General features: G+C 42.0%; 7 protein-coding genes and 2 long non-coding RNA genes across 9 annotated transcripts; 3 read left to right on the plus strand and 6 right to left on the minus strand.

The window, feature by feature from the left end:
- Window positions 1–107: 107 nt before the first annotated feature.
- On the minus strand, window positions 108–1388 carry LOC130700082 (uncharacterized). The gene is made up of 4 exons (XM_057522092.2): window positions 1251–1388; window positions 878–1186; window positions 432–817; window positions 108–374 (listed from the first exon to the last, which is right to left on the minus strand). The coding sequence occupies exons 2-4, from the start codon at window positions 1133–1135 to the stop codon at window positions 188–190; spliced, it is 831 nt and encodes a 276-aa protein (XP_057378075.1). The 5' UTR covers window positions 1136–1186; window positions 1251–1388; the 3' UTR covers window positions 108–187.
- A 1706-nt stretch (window positions 1389–3094) lies between these two features.
- Window positions 3095–4305, plus strand: LOC130700089 (uncharacterized). The gene is made up of 3 exons (XM_057522101.2): window positions 3095–3237; window positions 3310–3384; window positions 3764–4305. The coding sequence occupies exons 2-3, from the start codon at window positions 3310–3312 to the stop codon at window positions 4130–4132; spliced, it is 444 nt and encodes a 147-aa protein (XP_057378084.1). The 5' UTR covers window positions 3095–3237; the 3' UTR covers window positions 4133–4305.
- LOC130700099 (uncharacterized) lies at window positions 3747–5239 on the minus strand. The gene is made up of 3 exons (XR_009003648.2): window positions 5115–5239; window positions 4866–4975; window positions 3747–4124 (listed from the first exon to the last, which is right to left on the minus strand). It is a non-coding gene; the product is annotated as an uncharacterized LOC130700099 (long non-coding RNA).
- Window positions 5240–7671: 2432 nt separating this feature from the next.
- On the plus strand, window positions 7672–11275 carry LOC130700060 (uncharacterized). The gene is made up of 3 exons (XM_057522060.2): window positions 7672–8122; window positions 8485–8704; window positions 8780–11275. The coding sequence occupies exons 1-3, from the start codon at window positions 8112–8114 to the stop codon at window positions 10787–10789; spliced, it is 2241 nt and encodes a 746-aa protein (XP_057378043.1). The 5' UTR covers window positions 7672–8111; the 3' UTR covers window positions 10790–11275.
- A 19-nt stretch (window positions 11276–11294) lies between these two features.
- On the minus strand, window positions 11295–12744 carry LOC130700088 (uncharacterized). The gene is made up of 3 exons (XM_057522100.2): window positions 12476–12744; window positions 12339–12413; window positions 11295–11840 (listed from the first exon to the last, which is right to left on the minus strand). Exons 1-3 carry the CDS (start codon window positions 12476–12478, stop codon window positions 11472–11474), a joined length of 447 nt encoding a protein of 148 aa, XP_057378083.1. The 5' UTR covers window positions 12479–12744; the 3' UTR covers window positions 11295–11471.
- A 1900-nt stretch (window positions 12745–14644) lies between these two features.
- On the minus strand, window positions 14645–15948 carry LOC130700084 (uncharacterized). Its single transcript, XM_057522094.2, has 3 exons — window positions 15872–15948; window positions 15495–15777; window positions 14645–15420 (listed from the first exon to the last, which is right to left on the minus strand). Exons 1-3 carry the CDS (start codon window positions 15878–15880, stop codon window positions 14966–14968), a joined length of 747 nt encoding a protein of 248 aa, XP_057378077.1. The 5' UTR covers window positions 15881–15948; the 3' UTR covers window positions 14645–14965.
- Window positions 15949–16330: 382 nt separating this feature from the next.
- LOC130700531 (mucin-2-like) lies at window positions 16331–23058 on the minus strand. The gene is made up of 8 exons (XM_057522580.2): window positions 23025–23058; window positions 20070–22961; window positions 19996–20023; window positions 19480–19655; window positions 19316–19424; window positions 18969–19252; window positions 17468–17809; window positions 16331–17396 (listed from the first exon to the last, which is right to left on the minus strand). Exons 1-8 carry the CDS (start codon window positions 23040–23042, stop codon window positions 16530–16532), a joined length of 4716 nt encoding a protein of 1571 aa, XP_057378563.2. The 5' UTR covers window positions 23043–23058; the 3' UTR covers window positions 16331–16529.
- LOC132088239 (uncharacterized) lies at window positions 18450–19042 on the plus strand. The gene is made up of 3 exons (XR_009421629.1): window positions 18450–18565; window positions 18623–18684; window positions 18815–19042. It is a non-coding gene; the product is annotated as an uncharacterized LOC132088239 (long non-coding RNA).
- On the minus strand, window positions 18668–19625 carry LOC132088237 (actin nucleation-promoting factor WAS-like). Its single transcript, XM_059496618.1, has 3 exons — window positions 19480–19625; window positions 19316–19424; window positions 18668–19252 (listed from the first exon to the last, which is right to left on the minus strand). The coding sequence occupies exons 1-3, from the start codon at window positions 19603–19605 to the stop codon at window positions 18762–18764; spliced, it is 726 nt and encodes a 241-aa protein (XP_059352601.1). The 5' UTR covers window positions 19606–19625; the 3' UTR covers window positions 18668–18761.
- Window positions 23059–23096: the final 38 nt, after the last annotated feature.

The following is a 23096-nucleotide window of genomic DNA, read 5'->3' on the forward strand; positions in this document are numbered from 1 at the left end:
CTTCGTTGCAAAAATTTTAATCACTTTCTCACCACCACCCATTTCTGTTGATAAAAACAGCTATTTGGTTAGGAACATATATATATATATATATGTGGGTGATAATATTTATATATATATATATTTGTATTTAAGAACTTGGCCAACAAATACTAGTAAAACCGCAAAGGTTAAAAACTTGGGTTACTTAATAGTCATCATGGTTGTGTGTGCAGTCGTAGTCGTCAGGTAATGGAAATGCAGCGTTTTTCTTGAAGGAACTAGGTCCGATTTTCGAATGAATACGGAACATCTGCTCTGTTTTCATCCTTTCTCGACAAACACGACAGCTGTATTTCAGAAACGTTTTGCTCTGGAAGAAACTGAAGGGCCCGCTAGAGAAACTTGGGTTACTTGGTTTATGTAATAATGGTTTCAATTAAGCTAAACACCTGTAGGTTCTTTCCACGATTTCTTCTTCTTGATCAGCGGTGCTGTGCTTCCAGTAGTGGCAGTATGTACGGATGAAGAAGAGGAGCGGGAAGAAATAGCCCGGGCTGAGGAGCACAAGGAAAGCGAAGAGGAGGCGCCCCACAAACAATAACCTCTCCCGCCCTTCAAGAAAGCGCTCTAGAGCACTTTTTCCAATAGGATTTGTGGCCGGTTTGACTGGCAAATCAGTTTTTGCTCCTCCAGAGCTTGCAGAACATCTTCGTTTCCGGCAAAAACCAGGTAATTTGCCAGGTGAAGGCAGAGTGGCTATTATTGCTGTTTTATCTGAGAATTTATCATCTTCGCAAATCCAGCTTGGTTTACTTGTGAGTGAGTCTGCATCCACCTGTTGGATAGATGTGTGTTACTAATGAAAAGCTAATGGTATTTAATAATTTCATCTTACTGTAGCAAATATGGGTTGGACACTTTCTGCCTTAAAAGATGAATGTGAGCCAAGCAAGGAATACTCTATGGGTATCTTCCAGCTACTAACACTTTCCATTATCCGTGTACAAATCATCTTCGAATCGCTACACACTCCCGTGCAATCAGAATCTTTTGCCACTGTCCAGCATTCTCCAGTTTCTTGGTCTTGTACTTGGACTGTTTGCTGAAATCCTTTACACATTCTATCTTCCCAATCTTCTATGCCTTCTTCCATGCTGGGCGTCTGTTTGCTGGGCTAAACAGTTTCGATACAAGATACGGTTTTCTACAAAGAAAAACATGGGTCGTTGACAACGAGAACAATAGAATTTGAAAAATAGAAAACTTACTTGACACTGAGTTATCCGAGAAGTACGTTGCAGAGCAGGAAAACACGATATCGCAAATTATGTCTCAAAATTGTCACTAATGAACCAGAAAAACAATGTCGACAGTTGACGAACGGTTCGATATGAAAGGCCAGCTCCTTTTTTTTTTTTTTTTTTTTTTTTTTAACTATTTACACAGTTTATACTGCCATCTAGGCTAATTCGAATTAACTAGTCATTCAGTACAGTGAAAGCATACAGAAGAACTGGAAACGATGTCATGGTTTCTAAAAATGTCGGTAGTTATGAAACAAATTGGATGATACTCAGCTTCTGTGGTATCCATTATTATACATTCTGCATCCTCGTTTCCTATCGGTGTTATTTTCCTCAACAAGAAACAAGCCAAATAGTTCCATACGTTTTCTTTAATGAGTAACGATAACCATGCTGCAACGCACAACGAAATCATCAAAACCAAAAGGGTCCCGAAAAGTGGCTAGTATCAATTTCTAAAACATCGTGTGACACACCAGTACGTGAAGGTTAGTAAACTTTAACAGATAAGAGTACTGTCTTGTTTTTAGAAATCGTTGTAAAATTTAATGATGTAGGAAAGGGAAACGAAATCAAAAGTTTTGCCACGTGTATCAGATTGGATGAATCTGGACCAACGAATCAGTCGAAATTGCTAACGCAATTTTCCATTTGATGTGTAAGATCTGGGGCCAAATCAAACAAACATATTTCTTTGTCGGCATTTCGACAATTGACCATCTGCACCGGAAAACGCTTCTGGAAAAGTCATAACCCGTGTTGACCAACAGACCAGCTCTCCGCTAGCAACACTTTCCATCTTGATAAGCCATGTTCGTTACCGAGCGTTACTCAGCACTCTTTTCTTGTCCTAATTAGTTGTGACTTTTTGCATATCAATCAGAAATGTTCCCTGTGACCTCAGCTGCCGAAGGCACGTACGCAAATTAAAGATAACTCGTCGTACAATGTCTGAAGATCAGTTGCTAGGTGATCATCAACAGTGCGAGAGAAAAAAACCCAGGGCATTGAATATACAAAATTTGTATTTTTAAGCGTCATCGCAAGCTCTTCAGTGAAGACAAAATAAGTTGCCTACTCTTTTTTCACAAAATTATTCCAGTTTGAGCTAACATGAATGCCATTCCATCACGTTCCGTGAATATCTTTCGGGAAAAAAGGCGGGGATATGACGCTCGAGCCCTAACTAAGGCCCCCATAGCCGACCAATCAGAAATGAAAGGCCAACCGAGCCATTCGCAGTTGATTTTCACTCAGAAAATTCTATGTTGCAATGCTTGCAAGAAGGATGGCGACTGCAGAAGTTGTTTTTGTTTTTCCAACTTTCCAACGGCGTACGAACTTTTCAAATCCCGTTTTGGAGGGCCTGACGCCATTCTTCCAAACAACAACAACAACATGGCCCACCCGGAAGAAAGAAACATTGGCGGTAAACAAGTGATTTCTACGCAATATCGTTCGATGGCATCAACGTCACTCGATCGTGTGAAGTCCTAATTCTGAAACAATAAAACTGCTTATTCTGTTATATGCAGGATGTCTGAAATCAAACCGCAAACGAATGGCGTGCGTATTTCATAACCTAATTTCAATATTTTTTATAAATTATATGAACCTGAATTTATTTTGCGGCAGCAAGACATTTTAGGACTGAAACATGTCACGGGATTTGACTGGCATGTGATTCCAACGGCACGTGGAGAAAACATACTGGGAAACGTTGGCTGTAACTTTGACTAGACATTTCATCATCCATGCTTTTGTTTACATCAGCCCATAATTGTATTAGTCTGTCGCTAGAGGTCTCTTCTGTACAATGGTCTATATAAAAGCAAGGTGGCCCTTTTTACGGTTCCAAAAACAGTCTCCTGTTCGCCAAGTTAGCAGCGTTCTAAACACAGTAAAAGTAAAGCCAGTTATCCCATGAACGTTTTATCTACGCGATAACATAGTAATATGATCTTTTCAATCATATAAACATTCACCGTATAGTCCCGTGATTAACAAATCTTGTTTTATTTAGATGAAGACATCAATTACCGATATCGATTTGTCATCTTTGAAGAAGTCCTTGACAACAGCTACGTTAAGTCAACAGGTAATTAGTACTTTTAAAAGAATTTTACGAAATTTCAATGTCCTTGAATTCAAACGTAAACAAAAAAAAAATTAAGTATATAGTTTTAAAATTTTTCGATACTTAAAATATGTGAAATTATATTTATAACCCACCTGTGTACGCCGGTTACTGCTCTTTTAGCTGTACCCGGATAACAAAGAACATCGAAGTAGTTTTCCACGTAGAAAATCGTTGTCAATCGAAATCGAAAAAAAACTAGAAAAAAAAATTAGTTTCTTAGGATGAACTAAAATATCTTCACCAGGCAACGATTCCACATGACCTTGCACTGCTGTTAACCTTATTGATAAGAAAATTTTGCAATGAACACGTAATTAATCTTATTTATTTTTGACAGATGGTTACATTGGCTAGCAGTACATTTCGATTAGCTGCGTCGGCCATCACGAGACTTCAGCAGCAACAACAATGCGAAGCGGAATTAGCCAGCTTAGCACACTTACCGGAATACTCATTGGAACAGGTTTCCTGGCACGATCAAGAAGATGATTGTTGGATCGTCCTCAACGACAAAGTATACAATGTCACCAAACTCATCCACAACCATCCGGGTGGATTTGAAGTCATGATGGAACAAGCTGGAAGGGATGCTACCTTGGCCTTCCGCTCCGTTGGACATTCAATTGACACGATTGAACAAGTGGATGAATTTCTTGTCGGCGTCTTGCCCGCAAAGGAACGCATATACCTGCGATCTGCTAAATAACGTTCACAATTTTGAGCTTCCAGTCCCATTCCAGAGGAAATCGAGGATTAATTTATATACTATACAGCACCGTTATATTTCATGAAATGACCTGTAAGTGAACTTCACTAACTGTGATAACTTTGTTAACCTAAACCCACGTTTTTATAAAAATAAATATCCAGTGTTTTCTACCTTTGTCGCTTTCAAAGCTGCACATTTTACAGCTACGTATTTTCAGATCGAACCCTGCTTTCAAATACGTACAGTTTAAACAGATCAGGTATAAATCTGACGGAAACAAATGTTTACGAGCTAAACTCACTGAGCATGCTTTACCTGCGACGGGGAAAGTTCTCCAAAACCTAATTGGGGTCTAGGTTGTCTCCCTCCAACTAAACTGTCGATCACAGAAATGACGATTGTCCTAAGCAAAGGGATATGTCGAGGTCAAAATATTAAAAAGATCCAACGCAGTACTTTTAGACTGATTCAAGTAGAAACAAATGAACATGGCAGAAGGCCTTGGCGCCAAATTAACAGTTTTAAAATATGGCGGGGAATTCCGGCAGTTCATCACACTCACCGAGGGCGCCAGCTTCACAACTTTCACGCGCCATTATAGCATTCCAACAAGAAAGGACATTAGTTAATCTAGTCTGTTCGTATCAATTAAACTTTTAATTTGCGAGGATAATTTAAAGTGGAACAAATTAAGGTTTCCCTCCCTACATAAATAGCTTAGAGTTAAAACCTTCGTACGGGCTCCTCTGCAGTGATGTCAAATGCGTTCCGTCAGCTACAGGAAAACAACGAGACTGACACTGACGACACCCCAGCCACACGTCCTTTGCTGGTAATATACTAAGGAAAATAGAATATTTGATAGCCCAGAGGAGCAAAATTTAGAATGCACTTTAACTTATTATTAATGTCAATTTAACAAATTATTGCTACACATGTTTAATTCTTAAAAACATACCAGAAGTCAAAAACTATTTACCTGATGAATGATGAAGTCTTACAGATGGCTTGGGCCAACAGAACAGTTGCAGTGAAAGGATATTGCAGAACTGTGAAATGTGTAATTGCCCGCCGTCTTATATACACGCTGACACGTTCCACGTGGTGGCTTTCCAGAACAAAAATGTAGGGAAGAGGAACAAAGTTTTGAAGGTCGAAAGCTGTAGAAAAATTTCGACCTGGGCTCGAGGATATGGCCGCTCCCCCTCGATCTACCCAATCTTTTGCAATGACCCAGAGTAGTTGAATAACCTTAGGCAATTCACGAGAAGGAATAGAAACTCAATGTTGCGTTTTCCAGCTCATTCACTGCACGATTTGCACTAGTACAGATTTGTTTCTCTAACTCCCTTTGCAGTGATTCACACTTTCGCACATGGATTTCATTATCGTTTCCATCTGGATATATTTCTTGCACCAATCACGCACTAGTAAAGCACAACATTAGCACTTGCCCTTGCCTTTTCACTGGCTTAGTTTAGTCGCACATGCCAACCTGTGTTTTGTTCCTAAGCCTATTGCACTCCATTAGTTGATATGCAGAACACATATCGCCGCCATTTTCCTTCATAATTGTGTTTCTAATCATTTTTTATGTAACGGATGCTTTTTCAGCACACAAGTTTTTTTTTAATTAGCAATTTGCCCCCCAAACCTTTTGACGCAATCTGCTATTGACCTGTCAATCCCAATGCCTTCCCAACTATTAACAAACGAATCATCATTAATAGCTAATATTTTTCTTTCAGGAATTGTGTCATAAAATGTGATCGTTATTTCTGTAATTGATGACTTTTAGTCTTAAGCTCAAAGATGTTGTTATATAGTTATTCAAAACAACATTTTTCGTTCTCGTTTTTGTGCAATCAGGAGGGCGATCTCTGTGGGCCGAAGAGGACGCTGGACATCAATGGTCGTCGCCATGGTTGTTAAGGTATTATTTTTAGAACTTTTAATGTCTAACCATATTTTTTGCGTGTATTTAGGCGGACCCACACCATCGCCGAAGAAGACCACGGACGCCGAGGATCGTTGCCCTGGGGTACTGACGTATTGATGTCAAAATGTTTATCGTCTAATCATGTTTTGTTTTTGTGTGTATGGTATTTAGGGGGGCCCAGCACCGCCGAAGAGGACACCGAGGATCGCCACTTGAGCAACGAGAACGTCACCTGGATAATCAGGTATTGATATTAAAATGTTAAGTGTCTTATCATGTATATTTATTATTTTATATATTTAGGAGGGTGTACAGCATCGCCGAAGAGGACCACGGACGCCGAAGATCGTCGCACTGGGTACTAAAGTATTAATATTAAATGTTTAGTATCTAATCAGGTTTTTTTTGTTTGTTTCTTATGTATTTAGGAGGGTCCAGAGCTGCGCGGAAGAGGATCACGGACGCCGAGTATCGCCGGTGGAGCAACAAGAACGTCGCCATGGATACTGAAGTATCACTGTTAAAATGTTAAAATGTCTAATGATTTTTTTGTGTGTTTATTTAGGAGGGTCCTTAGCATCGCCGAAGAGGAATACTGGACACCGAAGATCGCCGCCCAGCCCAGAGATTCATCCCCATCAGGATAAAGGAAAACTGAAAATGGTACGGTGGAGTATTGCCTAATCGGCATTCGTTTTTTTTTTTATTATTGTATGTTGTGATTTGTGTCATTATGTGTTCTAAATAAGCCTTTATTCCTTTATTCCTAAATGTTAATTCCCCTTGTCGTCTGGTTTATATTTGCACCTTGCACAGAGTACGGAATTTACTACACTTTATGTTTTCTTCATGTGTTAGTTCGTATGCACAAGGTAAAGAGGATCGTGTTAAGTAACATAACACTGTTTACATCGGTATCTCACTTAGTCCTTGGTATGGGTAGGTTTACTAATACGTTTGACTTTAGAACGAACCTGAAAACAAAATAAATCGATTGCCTTTGTCTATTGTTTTCATATTTTTAAACAATGATACGCTAAAAATCATGTGAGACTGTTCTTAAAAACAATTCTTTGTTTGTGATCGGGTTGCGCAACCCAGTTGAAACCCGATGGGGGCACGGGGCTAATAAACGAAAGTTCCAAACCCGTTCTGAAAACCAAAATCATCAACCCGATCGTCGTGGGGCGAGCCTTAGTAAGTATTATTTATATAAGTGGTGAGAGGACGTCCTCTAATGTAAAATAAAAACGACCATGAAAGACGTACAGTACAGCATACGAAAGAATCAATAATATTTGTACTCGGGAACCCCTGAGGCCATCCCGCAGTCATCCTCTTTTACTCATGCCCTAAGGGCATCTCTCGTAGCAACAAAAGGCATGCCAGACGGAACATTTCGCGCGAAACCCAGAATCGATCGATAAATATGTCCACTGTCGTCTGTCGCCAACTGATTCACTCGGCTCGTTCCACCAGGCACTTGCCGTAAAGTATAGTCTAAATATAGTGACAAACTGATAACCTGTAATGGTATTAGGTAGTTTCTAATTTGAAACAATGAGGGTAGTTGTCGGGAATGCTGGGGCAACAAAAATATGTCAGGCACCGATATTGCTCAAGTCTCGCGTAGCGGTGGACTACCGAAGCTTTTAGTGCTAACACATAAGCAACTCCATGGCGTCTACTGTATTTGTCAACGGACTCTGTGCTTGGGTGTAACCTGTAACGTGTTTTTGTTGTTCACACAGTTCTTTTCTACAGGAAAATAGTGGCAGCTTTCAAGTGAATGTTGAATTGGACTCATTGCATTTATAGTGCGAAGAAATTTGATGCAAACGAATATGAACTTCACCAATACTTTGGGATTTTGGTGACTCGACAGGACTTGTCGGACATACCGAACGGCTCCGGGGCATATATAGGCATCTAGCTCTTGTGTCGGCAGCCAGCTCAACGTTCTATTTCAGCCATGCTGATACGATAAACAGTGTTCTTTATTTGCGGAATTCCTGAGACCTCACTTTGGTGTCAAACATGGCCAAAATGTAAGTCTTAGTCGAACAACAAACCCTTGAGTTCTTGCCTCTTGAATTCCTCCACGCAGTCCACTATTCCAAAACCCTTCCTGTTGGCTTTAAATCTCAGGAAAAATCTTTATTTATAGGTCCAGGAACATAATGTTATCCATCTTTTCCTCAAGTGTGACTATTTGTTTGTGATAATAGCTATTTTTTATTACTGATTGATGAAAACAAATCATTGGTACATGCATGCCATCTGGTGGTGTGCTATCCAAGTCGCTTCTTTGTTGCCAAGCCAGCAGGTGTCCACACAATTCAAAGAAGAAAACAACAAAACTTTTATCTAATCTGTTTTCCCGGGAATTCTCCCCTTGGTTTCGTTTCAGGAGAGCGACGCTGAGAAAAGTCGCCCAAGTCACGCCGCCGCCTTCGCCCAAAAACGGCGAAGACATCAAGGGCCACTCTGAATGGTCCACCCGCTTAAGAAACCATTCGGTTCCAACTGTTGTCAAAGTCCCCAACGGTCGGCGAGCCAAAATTGTCCGCATCAAGAAAGAAAGCCCCGTCTTCCGACATAATGGAGATTTCAATCTTAGCCGCTCTACCGTAAAATTGACATTACGAAATTCTATTATCTTTCATTGCTTAAAAATTCATTCATAAATTGTTCATTTGATACAGACTCCCTCCCCTGTTTGTGATGCCTCAAGAGCCCGTACTCGCCAAACGAGTGGCGAAGGACTCAATTACTGGCCCAGGAGATCAGCTCGATTAATTGGAATCCCAGCTGAAGAAATCAACGATCAACATGAAAAAAGCAACGGTTCTATCAATGTCGATCAAGAGGAAAACAAGCAAAAGCCATCTCACGAAGGCGGTCCTGTTTGTGACACGAACGCTTGCCATGAAAGGCTAGCACCGGAAGAGCCACAAGACCAGTGCAAAAACTGCAAACAACAGACCAATAAGCAACAAACCAAAGGTCGAACCCTTGAAGCGTTATTGGTAGAAAGCCAGCGTTTCATGCACTACCCATCTGGCAGAGGCAGTGCTACATGCCGGAATGGCCGTTCAACGTACAATAGCCGAGATATTCGGCCTCCACCGCAGACCTCACCACGGATCACCCCCGTAATTGAAGAACCTCAAGAACAACATGAACCTGCCCCAACACCTCTGCCAATGATCCACGATCGACCGACGGTCGATCAAGTTCAATTCTCGTTTGAGATCGTGCCGTCTGGCACATCGTGGTATCAAACTTTCTTACGGGACGAAGAATTTCATCGAAACCCCAACGCCCCACTGCCAGATGATCCTCCCACAGGTCCGGCGCCATTCCTCCTCCCTTACGAGATGTCGCTGGAGGCGATTCTCAAGAGCAACAGGACTGTGCGGAAGAACAACAGCAGCAGAGGAAGAGCCAGAGGTGCTAAAAAATCTGTTCCTCTAAGCTTCCGGCCGATCATCAGTACCCGTTTGCAAATGCAAAGCGCAGCCAGGCAGAGCCAGCTAGCGGCTGCAGCTTCATCTTCTGCCAAAGCATCCGCAATGAATAGGAACGCCGGTGGATGCCAACGACACAGTCGGCGGAAGCAGCCCTGGTTCAATATGCCTCGCAAATCTCCGCGATGCCACGCATCCACAATGGCCATCCTTTGCTCTAAATCCGATACTGAATCTGATACCGTGGCCAGCACAATAGCCACTGGAACAACAACGACAAAGACGAGAGCAGCTGCGGAAGAATCTCCCAAGGAAGAGGTGACTCCTCCGGATAATTATTTAGTGCAAGTGTTGGAGGGAATGTTGACTCAAGGATTGGAGAAAAGGCCTGCCAATCCAGTGCGGAAGAGAGGTCGGCCAAGGAAGCGGCCGCTACCACCTGACGAGCAATGCAATCCGCCTACACAACTGGTGGAATCTTCCCTAGCCGATTTGTTAGCCACTCCTTTGGAGAGGATTGAAGATATCGTCGACGAGCGGATGGTTCTTCCGGATGACGGCGATCACTGCATGTTTAACGACAACGACCCTGTCCACCCTCCTTACTGCTGGACGACTGACCATCGTCGGGACAATTCATCTCTTGCTACAGGGTTGGATCATCTATCGGAAATGTTTGCGGATTTAGACAGTCATTCCGGAAGCCGATCTTCTTCTGTCTACGAAACTGCTTCGGAAATCGGCAGCACTAGTACAAGTACGGGGACGTGCGATTCTCGTCGCAAAGTTTGGCGGAATGCCGGTGGTAACAATCATCGCCGGAAGCGTCGATGTAACATGACGGGATGGCCGCGTTCCAAAAAACGCAGACCTCTACAGCTCAGTGTTATCAACGTTGAAGACGATCTGAATTTGACTGGCAATTTAAGTTGCGACGACGATGACGATGAAGGACCTCCTAACATCATGCTGAGTCCCATCCACGAAGAGTCTACCATGTTGGTGGATGGAAGTAGTCCGAATCCATCGCAACAGCAGACAAGTCCACGATCGTCTTCATCCGGGGCAAATAAAAGCTTTGTCAGTAAACCGTTCCAGTTCCAGCGCAAAACGTTACGTTTCGTTGGCAAGCGCATTCTCCGTCCGGCCGCCCAGCGGCACGCTCCGCAGCGGCTGGAATATTGGCCCTGCTTCCCGACGGAATCCAGCAGTACTAGCGGCAAACGTCGGAAGCGGAAAACATGATGAAGAGATGTCATTACATTTCTTTTTTGTGTACTGCTAATATTTTTCATTTTAGAGAGCTAGTCACCAACCACACGGAAGATTTAAAAAAAAAAAAACAGGGAAAGCAGCGGTCAAAACAACAAAATTCTCTCATGTAATTATATCTCTGTGTATTTTGTCTCATTTTTTATTTGTGTGTTCCAGCATTTTTTTAAACTGATTCTCTTTTGGCAACATGAAAAGATACAGGAATGAGAGGGGGGCTATTTGATCTACCTCATGTTTTTACGGTATGTCATGTATGATTAAGCCGGAAAACGTTATTGTACCCATATGTCGTCTCGCTCACATCTCCTCTCGACTGCGCGTTATTATACCATTGACATTTAGGTTGTTTTTTTTATACGTTAATTTTTTTTTCTTAGTTTTCCTTTTTTAAAAACTACCAAGATTTTCGCAAATGTGTGCGTGTATCGTTTGTGTGTGTTGTTGTCCTTAAGCAAAGATAATGAATAAAATTCAATCGATTTTTTCGTATGATGAGGACATGGGTTTGTATTAACAAAATTATCACAGATGGGTTTTAATTAACAATAATTTAGGAAAACAACGAATTTGAAAAGCACAAGCATGAATAGGAGGTTTAAATTAAATGGCAAGTAATATTTTCTAAATTGATTTTGTGTCTCCCATTCGATAATCATTTCGCCGAACGTAGGTACATACGCTCTTTAGCGGGCAAGATGCCAATGAGGAATTCGTCGACTTGCTCAATGGCGTTAATGGAATGACCAACGGAGCGGAAGGCCAACGTAGCATCACGTCCGGCCTGTTCCATCATGACTTCTAATCCACCCGGATGATTATGGATGAGTTTGGTGACATTGTATACTTTGTCGTTGAGGACGATCCAACAATCGTCCTGTCGATCGTGCCAAGAAACCTGTTCCAATGAGTATTCCGGTAAGTGTGCTAAGCTGGCTAATTCCGCTTCGCATTGTTGTTGCTGCTGAAGTCTTGTGATGGCCGTCGCAGCTAATCGGAACGTACTGTTGGCGAATGAAATCATCTAAACATTTTCAAAGAAAAACAAAACATTAAGGAAATGTTTTTGTTTTTTTTAATTTTTGCATTGCAAAATCAAATAGTGACATTTAGTTATCAAGGCTAAAACGTCACAAGGCCATTCGTGTGATGTCGCATGTCATTTCAAAACTTTGCCATAAGCAGAAGCCAATAGAAAGTTTGTTTGCTGACTTTTGGCTAACGTTCAATGCTTACATTTCTCCTATTTCGCAGTATAACATCCGCCATTTTCCTTTCACGTATTCAGTTGGGGAAAACAATGTTCGTTTACGTGGAAACACAGTTAAATAGTAAGGTTTCTAAAAAATATTGGGTGGAAACCTTTCAAAGTTTCTTAAGCCGTCGTGAAAGGTGATGCTCCTTTAGTATCCCATAAACTCTGATATTTGACTTATTTGCCTAAACTATAATGACGCATCACGTGCAAAAGTCGTGATCGTTTGCAAAGAATGTTTCCGTTCGCGCCGAAATTGCTATTTACCTGTTGACTAAGCGAAGTTGTTGCCAAGGCCGATTTCAACGAAGACATGTCGATATCAGCGTTAGTCGTTTCCATCTAATCAATTTTAAAAGGAGTTAGTAGAGCCGTATGTAATCGTTTATGTAACAAGATCTCACCATTTTTTGTTAAACAAGATGTGATTGCACAATAATAGTGATGTAGATAACGAGTTTTGTTATCGGCTAGGTAACTAATTGGTTTGGCTGTCGAATTTGTTGAACAATAACAAGTATGTTGCTATTTGGTTAATCTTTTGACAGCAAAGAACTTGTTTCAGGGAGAGCTTGAATTCTAGCAAAGAAACTCGAGTGTTTGGAAATTTTGAGACCAGGCATGGTCGTATTTATACGACCTGGATATGAGAGACCTCTAGCGTTACACTGTTGTACAACCTAAGCGAGAAAAAAAAATTATTTCTTAAAGAGAGACGAATTGTTGTGCTCAAACGATGTTTTGATGTGGTATTTAGACATCGTTTTACGCGTCTTTTCGATTGCCAGACGAAATTCGATGACGTGTTCCTTACACTTTGTCGAAACAAGAAAATTGAGGTCAATGTTGCATTAACGTCTTGTCATTTTCGAATATCGTTCAGCTGTTGCGCATCTGACATCTCTAGTGAGGCCAGGATGACACTTATGTCGTCACATGAAAATGACGAATTGTTTATCTTCCGGGGTTGATGAGGTTCTTTGTTGTTGTCTAAAAATGGCGATGTGGCCTACAGAATTTCCAGAAAGTTCCTACGCCGTTTTGAAAAAACTGGGAACGGATGTGAAATTGCCGACATGGCGTGATTGGTTAACCAATTTGGAAAACAAAGTGGTCTGTTGGTTTGGGTTAGATTTCATTGGCTTGTCAGTCGGGGCTCGCTTGAGGCTCGCAGCTATCCACGCCCATTTAAAATCCCGAAAATAAATAAATCTTGAGATTTCTACATGAAGAAATGGATTTTCATCAGTCAGCTTTCCTTAAATGTAAAGAAAAAAAAAGAAAAGGGCAGGTTAGAAGTCACTCGTGCCCAGACTGATCGTTTATAGTGCGCAGATTCAGCTGACATAGCAATAGTTCTGAGAATGAAAGAAACTCTTCCATACTGATAATAATTCTCCAACATACCAGAATTAACTGGTTTTTCGAAAGAACGATAACACGAGGTTCGTTGGGATCCGACAACTTGTCTGTTTTCTTCATTGAATAAATAAACGGACCACTGACTGAATTGAGTGGGGACATTGCCAAAGACTGCTAGACTATTTTATCGGACACAAATCATGAAAGAATTTGTGCCAAAATGGATCACATCATCCGGTAGTTGAACCCTCAAGTTAAAAGGTCTCTAGCATAAAATTTGGCAATTCAGCAACAGAGTTGTCGGTTCATTTGCGAATCAATATTAAGTTGAAATAAAAAGTACATAAGAAGACAAAATTTCTCGGTTTAATTAAAGTTTTATTTAAACATGATGAAAAACTGTTGAATACAAAATGTTCTGTTTAATGCAGTGGTATTCAAATATATGATCAAAATTTGCAACACTGTCCTTTCAAATTGCCCTCAAGGTTTTTGGTTGCATTCATGTTGCATTCCTTAGACAAATAAGCGCCAAGATTTAGAGATGTGCTACGAATATTAATATCCTTGGTTGCACAGTACATGTGCATACTTTATAAAGTTCACACTATTATCTGCGAGGTCATTTGTAAATGGATCATTGTTATATGGAGTTTCACTTGAACGCATTTGTCGTAGTCATCTGCTTGGAAGGAAGCCTTGTATGCTGAAGTGTTCGACAATCTGCCACGTGATCCAATTCATGTACACGTGACCTATGTTTTTTACATAAGAAAAAATTGCTATCGGATATCAGGACATTCACCGGATGCGGGGAACTTCGTGCACGAGCTCTGTATAGTTGTCTGGCCTCTTCGTTGATTTTTATTTTCTTTTTTGAATTTTGTATGGACAAAAGTCTTCGAATTACTTGGAACTCTCGCTAAGTGGATTCATTCTCTGCACAGTTGCCGCCGGATTATAGCTATGTTGACGATATCCGATAGCATTTCTGCAACCCTTTCTCTGCCCAAAATAAGCTACAAAAATGTCGGTGTCTCTCGTTTCTCCTTGTTTTGTCTAATTCAATTTAAAACGTGACCATTCTAGGCTTCTTTTTGCTATCTAGGAAATTTTTTTTTCGCTAGATGGCTAAAGTTATAGATTTGCGTCACTAGATGACGTTAGTGTAAGATAAAGAAACCGAGTTCAAACATGATAAATTCACGTGGTTGTTGTAATGGAGGGAAAAGAACCCCTTGTATTTCATAGCACATTGGTTATGTACACTCAAACTGATGATGAATCTTTTTTTTACTTTCCGTAAGCAGACCCAACGGCAAAGTCAGTTGATGGTGCTGTTGGGGCGAAATTTGAAGGTGCTGGAAGCAAAACCGCGGGAGATGCGCTGTAAGGCGGTGGAGTTGCCACCGGAACAGGAACAGGTAATGGCGCCCTTGGGTATGATGATGGCGGAGCATAACTAAGCGATCCAGTGTTGGCTGGTCCTGAAATATCATCTGATGATGATGAAGCATATGCAGATGGATTGGCTAATGGAAAAGGTACTGCTGAAATGGGAGCAGTTGGGTATGAAGATTGAATTGTAGGCAAGTAACTTGGTTCTGGTTCAGCCAACGGTGCTGTGTAGGAAGGTGGTTCATAAGATGCTCTGGATAGGCTGGAGCAGCGTAAGCTGGTGGTGAATATACAGGAGCTGAGTACACAGGTGCTGGTGCATAATAAACTGGTGCCGGGTAAGCAGGAGCATAAGATTCATACTCTTCTACAGGTTTCTGTTTCTTGCTCTTCATATGTTCTTTAATGGTATCTTTGAATTCTTGTATCTTTTCTTTCTTCATCGCAGCCATGCTCTCAATCATTCCCTTCATGTTTTCCATATTCTCCTTCTGCTTGTCCATAGAGCCCTTAATACCTTTCTCTACGTTCTCAACACCTCCCTTGATGCCTTTCTGGATCATTCCAGAGAACTTTTGCCATTTGGACTCTTGATAAATTATAACAACAAGAAATTGTTAAAACATATTTGTTGTAATTGATAACATAACAATCTAAAATTACCTTCTTCTTCAGGGTATTCGTAAGTTGGATAACTTGGAACAGGATAGGCTGCAGGGACCCCATATCCTGAAGGTGCTGCAGGAACTCCATATCCTGAAGGTGCAGCAGGGACTCCATAGCTGGCAGACGGGGCATAGTCGGTAGCCGGAGCAATGGCATAACCTTGTGCTGGAAGAGCATATCCTTGTCGCCTTCCAGCAACGATAACCATTGGCTTAAATCTCTTTATAGGATGTTCATAGGCCAGCGAAGCTGACACCATTAAGACACCAATCCATACAATCTAAGTTTCAAGGTAGTATATAATCAAATAATGTTTAAAGAAATCCATCTTAAACTAAATTACAATTTATAAGGAAGAATGCTTAAGAACTTACCGCGAACATGGTTGAATTTTGTTTGACATGTGAGTTGGACACTGAAACGGCTCTTATATAGGCCGCTTCGTTTTTGAAAAAAAAAAAAAAAGTATTGAAAGTTCAGCCCAGGTCAGTAAAATGGTGTCACCCGTTATAAAAAAAAATTGAAATTTTACTTTTACCTTTCACTCATGTACCTTTCTCCCTTTTTAAACTTAACTTTCTCCTAGAAAAATTTCAAGAGGAACCCCAAAGAAATGAAAAGAAATCAGGTCAAATTTGGGCGGTCAAGGATATCGCACATACAAAAAGGTAGACCATAAATTTTAAAACTTTCGCCAAATGCCGTCAATAACCTCATTTCGGTTCTGACCATTTTTTTTACACCTTCCGGAAACATGGTAAGAGGGTGAAACATCTCCCTTCTTTTTTCTTTTTCTAAAGCTTTCTCGCCGTATATAATAGAGTTGAAAGAAATTTAGAAAAAAAAACTACATTTAATGTATTTTACGTAGGTTACACTTGCACACAGATTGTTCGAGACGAGGATTTGAAAATGCATAAATATGAAGAACATGAAAATGTTACAGGAAATGTCCCAGAATGGCCCCACCTGCGTACATTAAATCCGTAATCGGATGCAATTGAACGCAAGCCATCAAAATTCTATTCATTTTCAACGACGGAGGAAGCTGATGTAACTGGGAGGGAAGAGATTCATCAAGAGTTTGAGTCCTGAAAGTGGAATAGCGTCCGTGGGTAATGAATTGCTGTTGGTGCCAGATTCGAGACGTCTTTCTGATGGGGCTGGTGTTGGAGCTGTTGGTGGTGCAGGGGGTGCTGTTGTTCCAGGAGCCGCGGTCGTTGTTGGAAGCGCCGTCGTTGTAGGAGCTGTCGTTGGAGCAGGGGGTGCTGTTGTTCCAGGAGCTGCGGTGGTTGTGGGAACTGTCGTTGTGGGAAGCGTTGTTGTTGTGGGAGCTGCCGTCGTTGTAGGCACCGCCGTCGTTGTGGGAGCTGTCGTTGTGGGAACAGCCGTTGTAGTGGGAGCTGCTGTAGTTGTGGGAGCTGCGGTTGTAGTGGGAGCTGCCGTGGTTGTAGGCACCGCCGTCGTTGTAGGCACCGCCGTCGTTGTGGGAGCTACAGTTGTTGCAGGTACTGCTGTCGTTGTGGGAACTGCCGTCGCTGTGGAGGCTGCGGTTGTAGTAGGAGCTGCTGTAGTTGTGGGAACAGCCGTTGTTGTTGTGGGAGCTGCCGTCGTTGTAGGCACCGCCGTCGTTGTGGGAGCTGTCGTTGTGGGAACAGCCGTTGTTGTGGGAGCTGCTGTAGTGCGGTTGTGGGAGCTGCGGTTGTTGCGGGAGCTGCTGTCGTTGTGGGAGCTACCGTTGTTGCGGGAGCTGCTGTAGTTGTGGGAACTGCGGTTGTTGCGGGAGCTACGGTTGTTGCTGGCGCTGCTGTCGTTGGCTTCGTAGTAGTGGTGGTTGGTTTCGGACAGCAGACAAAACTCCAAATGGGCCGTTGAGGAAAGGATTGTTGTGGGAATAAGAATCCAAGTGGGTTAGTCCACCAGTTCATCCAGTCCATAGATGAAGACTGTGTCGGTGGATTACTACTAACTCCACCATTAATAGTGAAAGAAGGAAACAACACGCGATTCTGGACAAATGGCTCGTATCCGTAAGATCTGCCCGTGTCAGAACAAGGCAAACAGAATGGCGGAACGGGTTGCTTCCGAGTTAAAGGACCAGTCGGCATCCATCGTTGCTGGACTTGGTATGGAACAACAGCAGAAGCGGAATGATACGGATAATTATGCTGTCCGCTAACCCTCACCAAACCGGGAATGTTGACATCGTATTGGCGACTGGAACCGACAGCCGGATACCGGAACATGGGATGATGCGGCGCTGATATCGGACCAGCTTGACACACGGACATTACCGTAATCACCACGATAAACTATTGATTTATTTAATAAATAATTACTTAACTTAAAAATTCTAACATTTAAAAATTAGGTTGAAACTTACTGTGAGGAGAACAGCCATGATCATGCACGGAGAAGTGAACAGATTGAAATGACGACCTTGAATACTGGATGCTGGGCCTATTTATACTTTGGCGTTTTTAAATACCGGACTGCTGACACACCTCTTATTGGAAAAGCATAAAATTCAAGAAAAATTCAACTACCATCTCAGGTCATTGACAGGTCATTTCATCGGGGTCAAAAAACTGGCTGGCCGTCCTTTAATCCAATGTCCTTTATCACCACACCCACCTTAAAATTTCAGGTGAATCTACGTCTATTTTACCTGGTGTAAACGGGTTTATAATTTACGGCTTTGTCAAGGCTCTTCCGTCTTCCATATTTTGCATTCTTGCAGATTCCAGCATTGCATTTGCCAACTTGCTGAATATGACCTCGTCCGTTCCAGAGATTCATATCAAACGGCGCGCTACCGACAGGTATGAAACTTTATAAAATGCTTGACCTTGAAAATTCCCTAGTAGGAATATGGGCCAAGGGCCTGACGGGCGGCATGTTCTTGCCATTTTTCGTATTTAAAATAGGAGGGAAGGGTTTCTTCATCCTCCCTTTTTGTCTGCCGTTCTCAATTCGCAGAAGTAAATCAATTTAGAGGTCACCTTGCTTCCCTCTTCAAAAACATTTAAGTTCACCTGGCACGTGCTGGCTTTCGAGTTAAATGCCAGGTGAATATGCTTAATTTTTTTGCATATGAAACTCACTAATTATTTCCTTTTTATTAGTTCAACACCATTTCCCGGATTAATTCGCATAGATTCACTCCAACATTTCATCAGATTGCGATGTAATTTGTATTCAATTCAATTATTTACATTTCCATAATTTCCCTTAAAATCAAAAATGAAATAGGCTAAAGTATAGTCAATTCATATGGAATGATTTAGGCATCATTTTAATGATTGTGTGTCTTTTAGTTTCCTCTTCTTCCGCTGCTGCCGCCACTGATTCGTCTGCACTAGCCGCTGTTGTTGTTGTCGTTGGAGCTGCTGTTGAAGCTGCAGCAACCACAGCCGATGCCGAAGATGCTGGAGCAGCTGATGCCGAAGGTTTATTACCACCCCCACTCACGTCGGTGGTGATGTTGTTCTCGGAAACAACAGGTAGAATACCAGGTGAATATAAACCAGGCGGCATCGCAGGATAACCAGGTACTACTGATGGATAATAAGGATTATTAAAACCAGCACCGGGATAGAATCCTTGACTGGGATTAGGTCCTCCGCCAAAGGGCGGAGGACGTAAGGGTCCAGGTTGAGGCAATTGGGCGGGATATCCAGGTGGAAAACCTCCCGGCTGCATCGGGTAAGGACCCAACCCACCTGGATATGGTGGCCGATTCCAATGCGCTACATCTAAAACGAATAGTATTATGTTTAAGGTTTAGCTTCTTAAAAAAATTTTTAAGGTTAATTAACTTGGCCGAGGGACTAGCGAGAAGAGAAAACTAATTTTGTTGTGAAGTAAATTTTCCTTGTATCCCAACGCGTCGAAATTCTGGAACATACCGAATGAACGGCCACTAGCCTATTTTAAATAATTAATTTCAATTTTATTAGGAAAGATATTTACAAACATTTACCTCGTCAGGTGATGGAATAGCATCACTCTCTTGAAACACTTCAACTAATTGAGCCTCTTGTGGCTCTTGAGCATCGACATCGTACGATGCGAGGGCCAATAATAAAAGAGGAATTAATCCTTTCATCGTGGATGTAGTGTATCCGATGAGAGTTGGCGGTATAATGTCGTCACTGCCTTTTTATACGATCTGTATTACGCGTAAATTCATTCTGACCCAGATATTCACAATGCAAATGACCCACGTTAGATGTAGCCTAGTTCTCAATGACTCTCGCTTTTTGTTTCAATTTAAATGAAGACATACGGGTTTAGATTTGTATTACATTAAATAATGATGATGGGATAGATCGATAAAGTACGCAAATGATCATGGTAGTGAAATATCCTAATTGTACATTTTCTATTTTGCAGTTGGCGTTTGGATGGCAAAAATAAATTACATGGAGCAGATGGAACTCCAGCTTCGCAAGGACGGACAAAGTAAGTGAATTTTATTTAAAGCTTCAGTTGCAACTGAGTTCGATTCCAGAGCCATTAGTTTTCTATGTCGAGGAAGTTGATTGTCGTGATTGAAGATTAAGTTGTTGCTTCCTTAGTGGGATCTGTTATGGGAAAAGCTTCCGGCGTGATTACGTTAGTTGTTGCGCTGGTTTTGGCAGTTGCTGAAGCGGCTTCTGTTGGAGCTACCGTAGTTGATACAGGATTTTCAGTTGTTGCATTGTTTTCGGCAGTGGGTGGGACTTCTGTTTTGGCAGTTGATGTGGAAGGGATTTCAGTTGTTGATGAAGCTTCAAACGTATTCGGGGAATCGGTTTGCGTAGTTGTTGGGGTTGTTGCTCTAGTGGGGACGTTATCGGCAGTTGTTGGGCTAGCAGACGTCGTTTCGGCAGTGATTGTAGCGGTTGTTGAAGGGATCTCAAATTGAGTTGTTGCACCAGCGGGAGTGCGTTTGGCAGTTGTTCCAGCCTCTGTTGTTTGAACAGTTGAAATTAAACCGGCTGTTGATGAAACATCAACCGTTTGCGTTGGACGGGTTTCGATCGTTGTTGTTTCAGTTGGGGTTGTTGCACTAGTCATTTCGGCAGTTGTTTCTGTTACGGTTGTGCTCTGAGCGGATTCGTTTGTTGATAAATCTTGTATTGTCGGAATGATTTCAGTTGATGGTACAGTTTCTATTGAAGTTGTTGCGGTGGTTTCGGCAGTGGTCGTAGATATCGTTGAAGGGATCTCAGCTTGGGTTGTTGCACCAGCGGAAGTGGGTTCGGCAGTTGTAGCAGGGGCTTCTGTTGACGTACTTTGAACAGCGGTTGTTGTTGTTGATGCTCCAACCGTTTGAGTTGACATACTTTCTATCTTTGAAGCTTCAACAGTTGTAGTTTCATCTGTTTTTGCACTTGTGGCAGTCATTTCGGATGTTGCACTTGATTCTATTGTTGTTGAAGCGGACTCTGTAGTTGTTGAAAATATTAGAGGTGTTGCACTGATGGCAGTGGTTTCGAGTGTTGCACTTGATTCTGTTGTCGTTGGATTGCTTTCAATTGTTGTTGAAGCTGACGCTGTAGTTGTTGAAGATATTTCAGTTGTTGCACTAGCGAGCGTAGTTGGGGCAGTGATTGGAGCCTCAGCTAGAGACGTTGTTGCACTGATGGCAGTGGTTTCGGCAGTGATTGCTGAGGCTGATTCGGCAGTTGAAATGGGAACGATTTCAGTTGTTGATGTAGTTAAAGGAGTTGTTGCACTAGCGGCAGTGGGTTGGGCAGTGGATGAAGATGTTGCAAGTGTAGTTTCGGCAGTTATTGGGACAGCTTCCGCTGAAAGAGCCTCAGTTGATGTTGCACTTGTGGCAGTGATTTCAGTAGTTGCACTTGTTGAAGCGATTTCAGTAGTTGCACTTGTTGAAGCGATTTCAGTTGTTGTACTTGTTGTTGAAGCGATTGGGGATGTTTTCTGAACGGATTCGGTTGAAATTTGAATAATTTCTGTTGTTGTTTGAGCGATTTCCGTAGTTGCACTAGCGGCAGTTGTTGAAGTGTTTTCAGTTGTAGAGGCAGTTTCAGATGTTGCACTATTTTCGGTATTTTGCAATGTTGTTGAAGTAGTTTGGGCAGTTGTTCTTTCAGAGGCTTCGGTCGTTGAAATGGCAGTTGGAATATTCGTTGATACAGTTGTTCGATCGGATTCACTTGTGACAGCTGGAGTTTCTTCTGTTGTCGTTTCGGCTTGTGGAATGCTTTCAACCGTTGTTGACATTTCAATTAGGGCAGTAGTTGAAAATTCCGTAGTTATTGGGGTTGTGCTGTCACAAATTTCAACGGCAATTCCATCTTGGATAACAGTTTGGCAGTTGGGTCCTTTGGTTATGTTAGAAAATGGCGTCATGGATGGGTCAGAAGTCGTTGAACTTGAAATAGTAGTTGTTGTTTCAGCCGTAATTTCTGCTGTTGTTTGAGCAATTGCAGTGCTAGTTGATCTTGTTGTGTCAGGTTGTGTAGATGGATCTGTCGATGTCACGGGCAGTGAAGTCGTAGTCAGGCTGGTTGTTTCTAAAATGGCAGTGGATGGCTTGGCAGAAATTCGTGGCCGAGTTGAGATGGGTCGAGCAGAAGTTGTTCTTAAAATATGCAGTGGGCGAAATGAAGTTGTACTTGGCCTTTCAGTAGTTGTTGGATTGGCAGTGATTGGTTCTGTAGAAGTTGTAGGCACATCAGTCGTTATCGAATCGAAAATTAATTTGGAACAACCCGAAGCTTCGTCTTCTGAACTCGTACACGTTTTTGCCTTTACTGTCGTTGTTATTGGCGTTGTGTCTGGTTTGATGGTTGTTGGACAGCAAATCTCTCTCCAAATGTTCCCTAAAGGATTGGCGAACCAATCCAAAAAGGCGTTTGAAACATCTGGGTGTGAAGGCGTTTGGTCACTTGCGTTAACAGCAAACAGAGGACGAACATTGCGAATGTTTTCAGAATTCATTGATTGGCCATTGCACGGCAAACAAATCAATGGATTAGGTCCTACTCTAAGAACAAGAGCTGGTTTAGATGTTGTCACTACAGTTGCACTTGTTGGTGGAGGTTTGACAGTTGTTGGCCTGGGGCAGCAGACGCTCCAAATGGGCGGTGGTTGAACCAAACTAGGCCACCAATTAAGCCAATTTTCAATCATTCCTGATTGTTTTTGCACCGTGTTGTTTTGATTCAGGCTTCCAACCATTTGCTGAGAATTGTAACAAGGTCGGCATAATGGTCTGATGAATGGGCGATTGCGATAGATGGGACGAAATGGTGGGATCCAGGGCTGGAAAGGAACAATCGATGGGACATGGTACTGGCCGTTCGTTCGTATCGGCAAGTTATCAGCAAACTGGCTTTGACGATTATTTATAGGATCTGGATTTCTTAACCATATCCCGTAGCTTCCGAACGTGGGGTCCGATACCGGGGCAGCATGAGCCACGGAAGCTACGCCAATTAAAACTATGTACTAAACAATTTAAACGAAAAATTAATTTCAACTCTTTTAAAACAATTCTAAGGTTCAACTTACGGAGAGAAGAGTTGCCATTGTTCAACGGCATCGGACAAGCAGATAATGACGACTTTGGCTACTGGATGTTGG

This window comes from Daphnia carinata, chromosome 8, assembly GCF_022539665.2.
Source record: "Daphnia carinata strain CSIRO-1 chromosome 8, CSIRO_AGI_Dcar_HiC_V3, whole genome shotgun sequence".
Classification (NCBI taxonomy): domain Eukaryota; kingdom Metazoa; phylum Arthropoda; class Branchiopoda; order Diplostraca; family Daphniidae; genus Daphnia; species Daphnia carinata.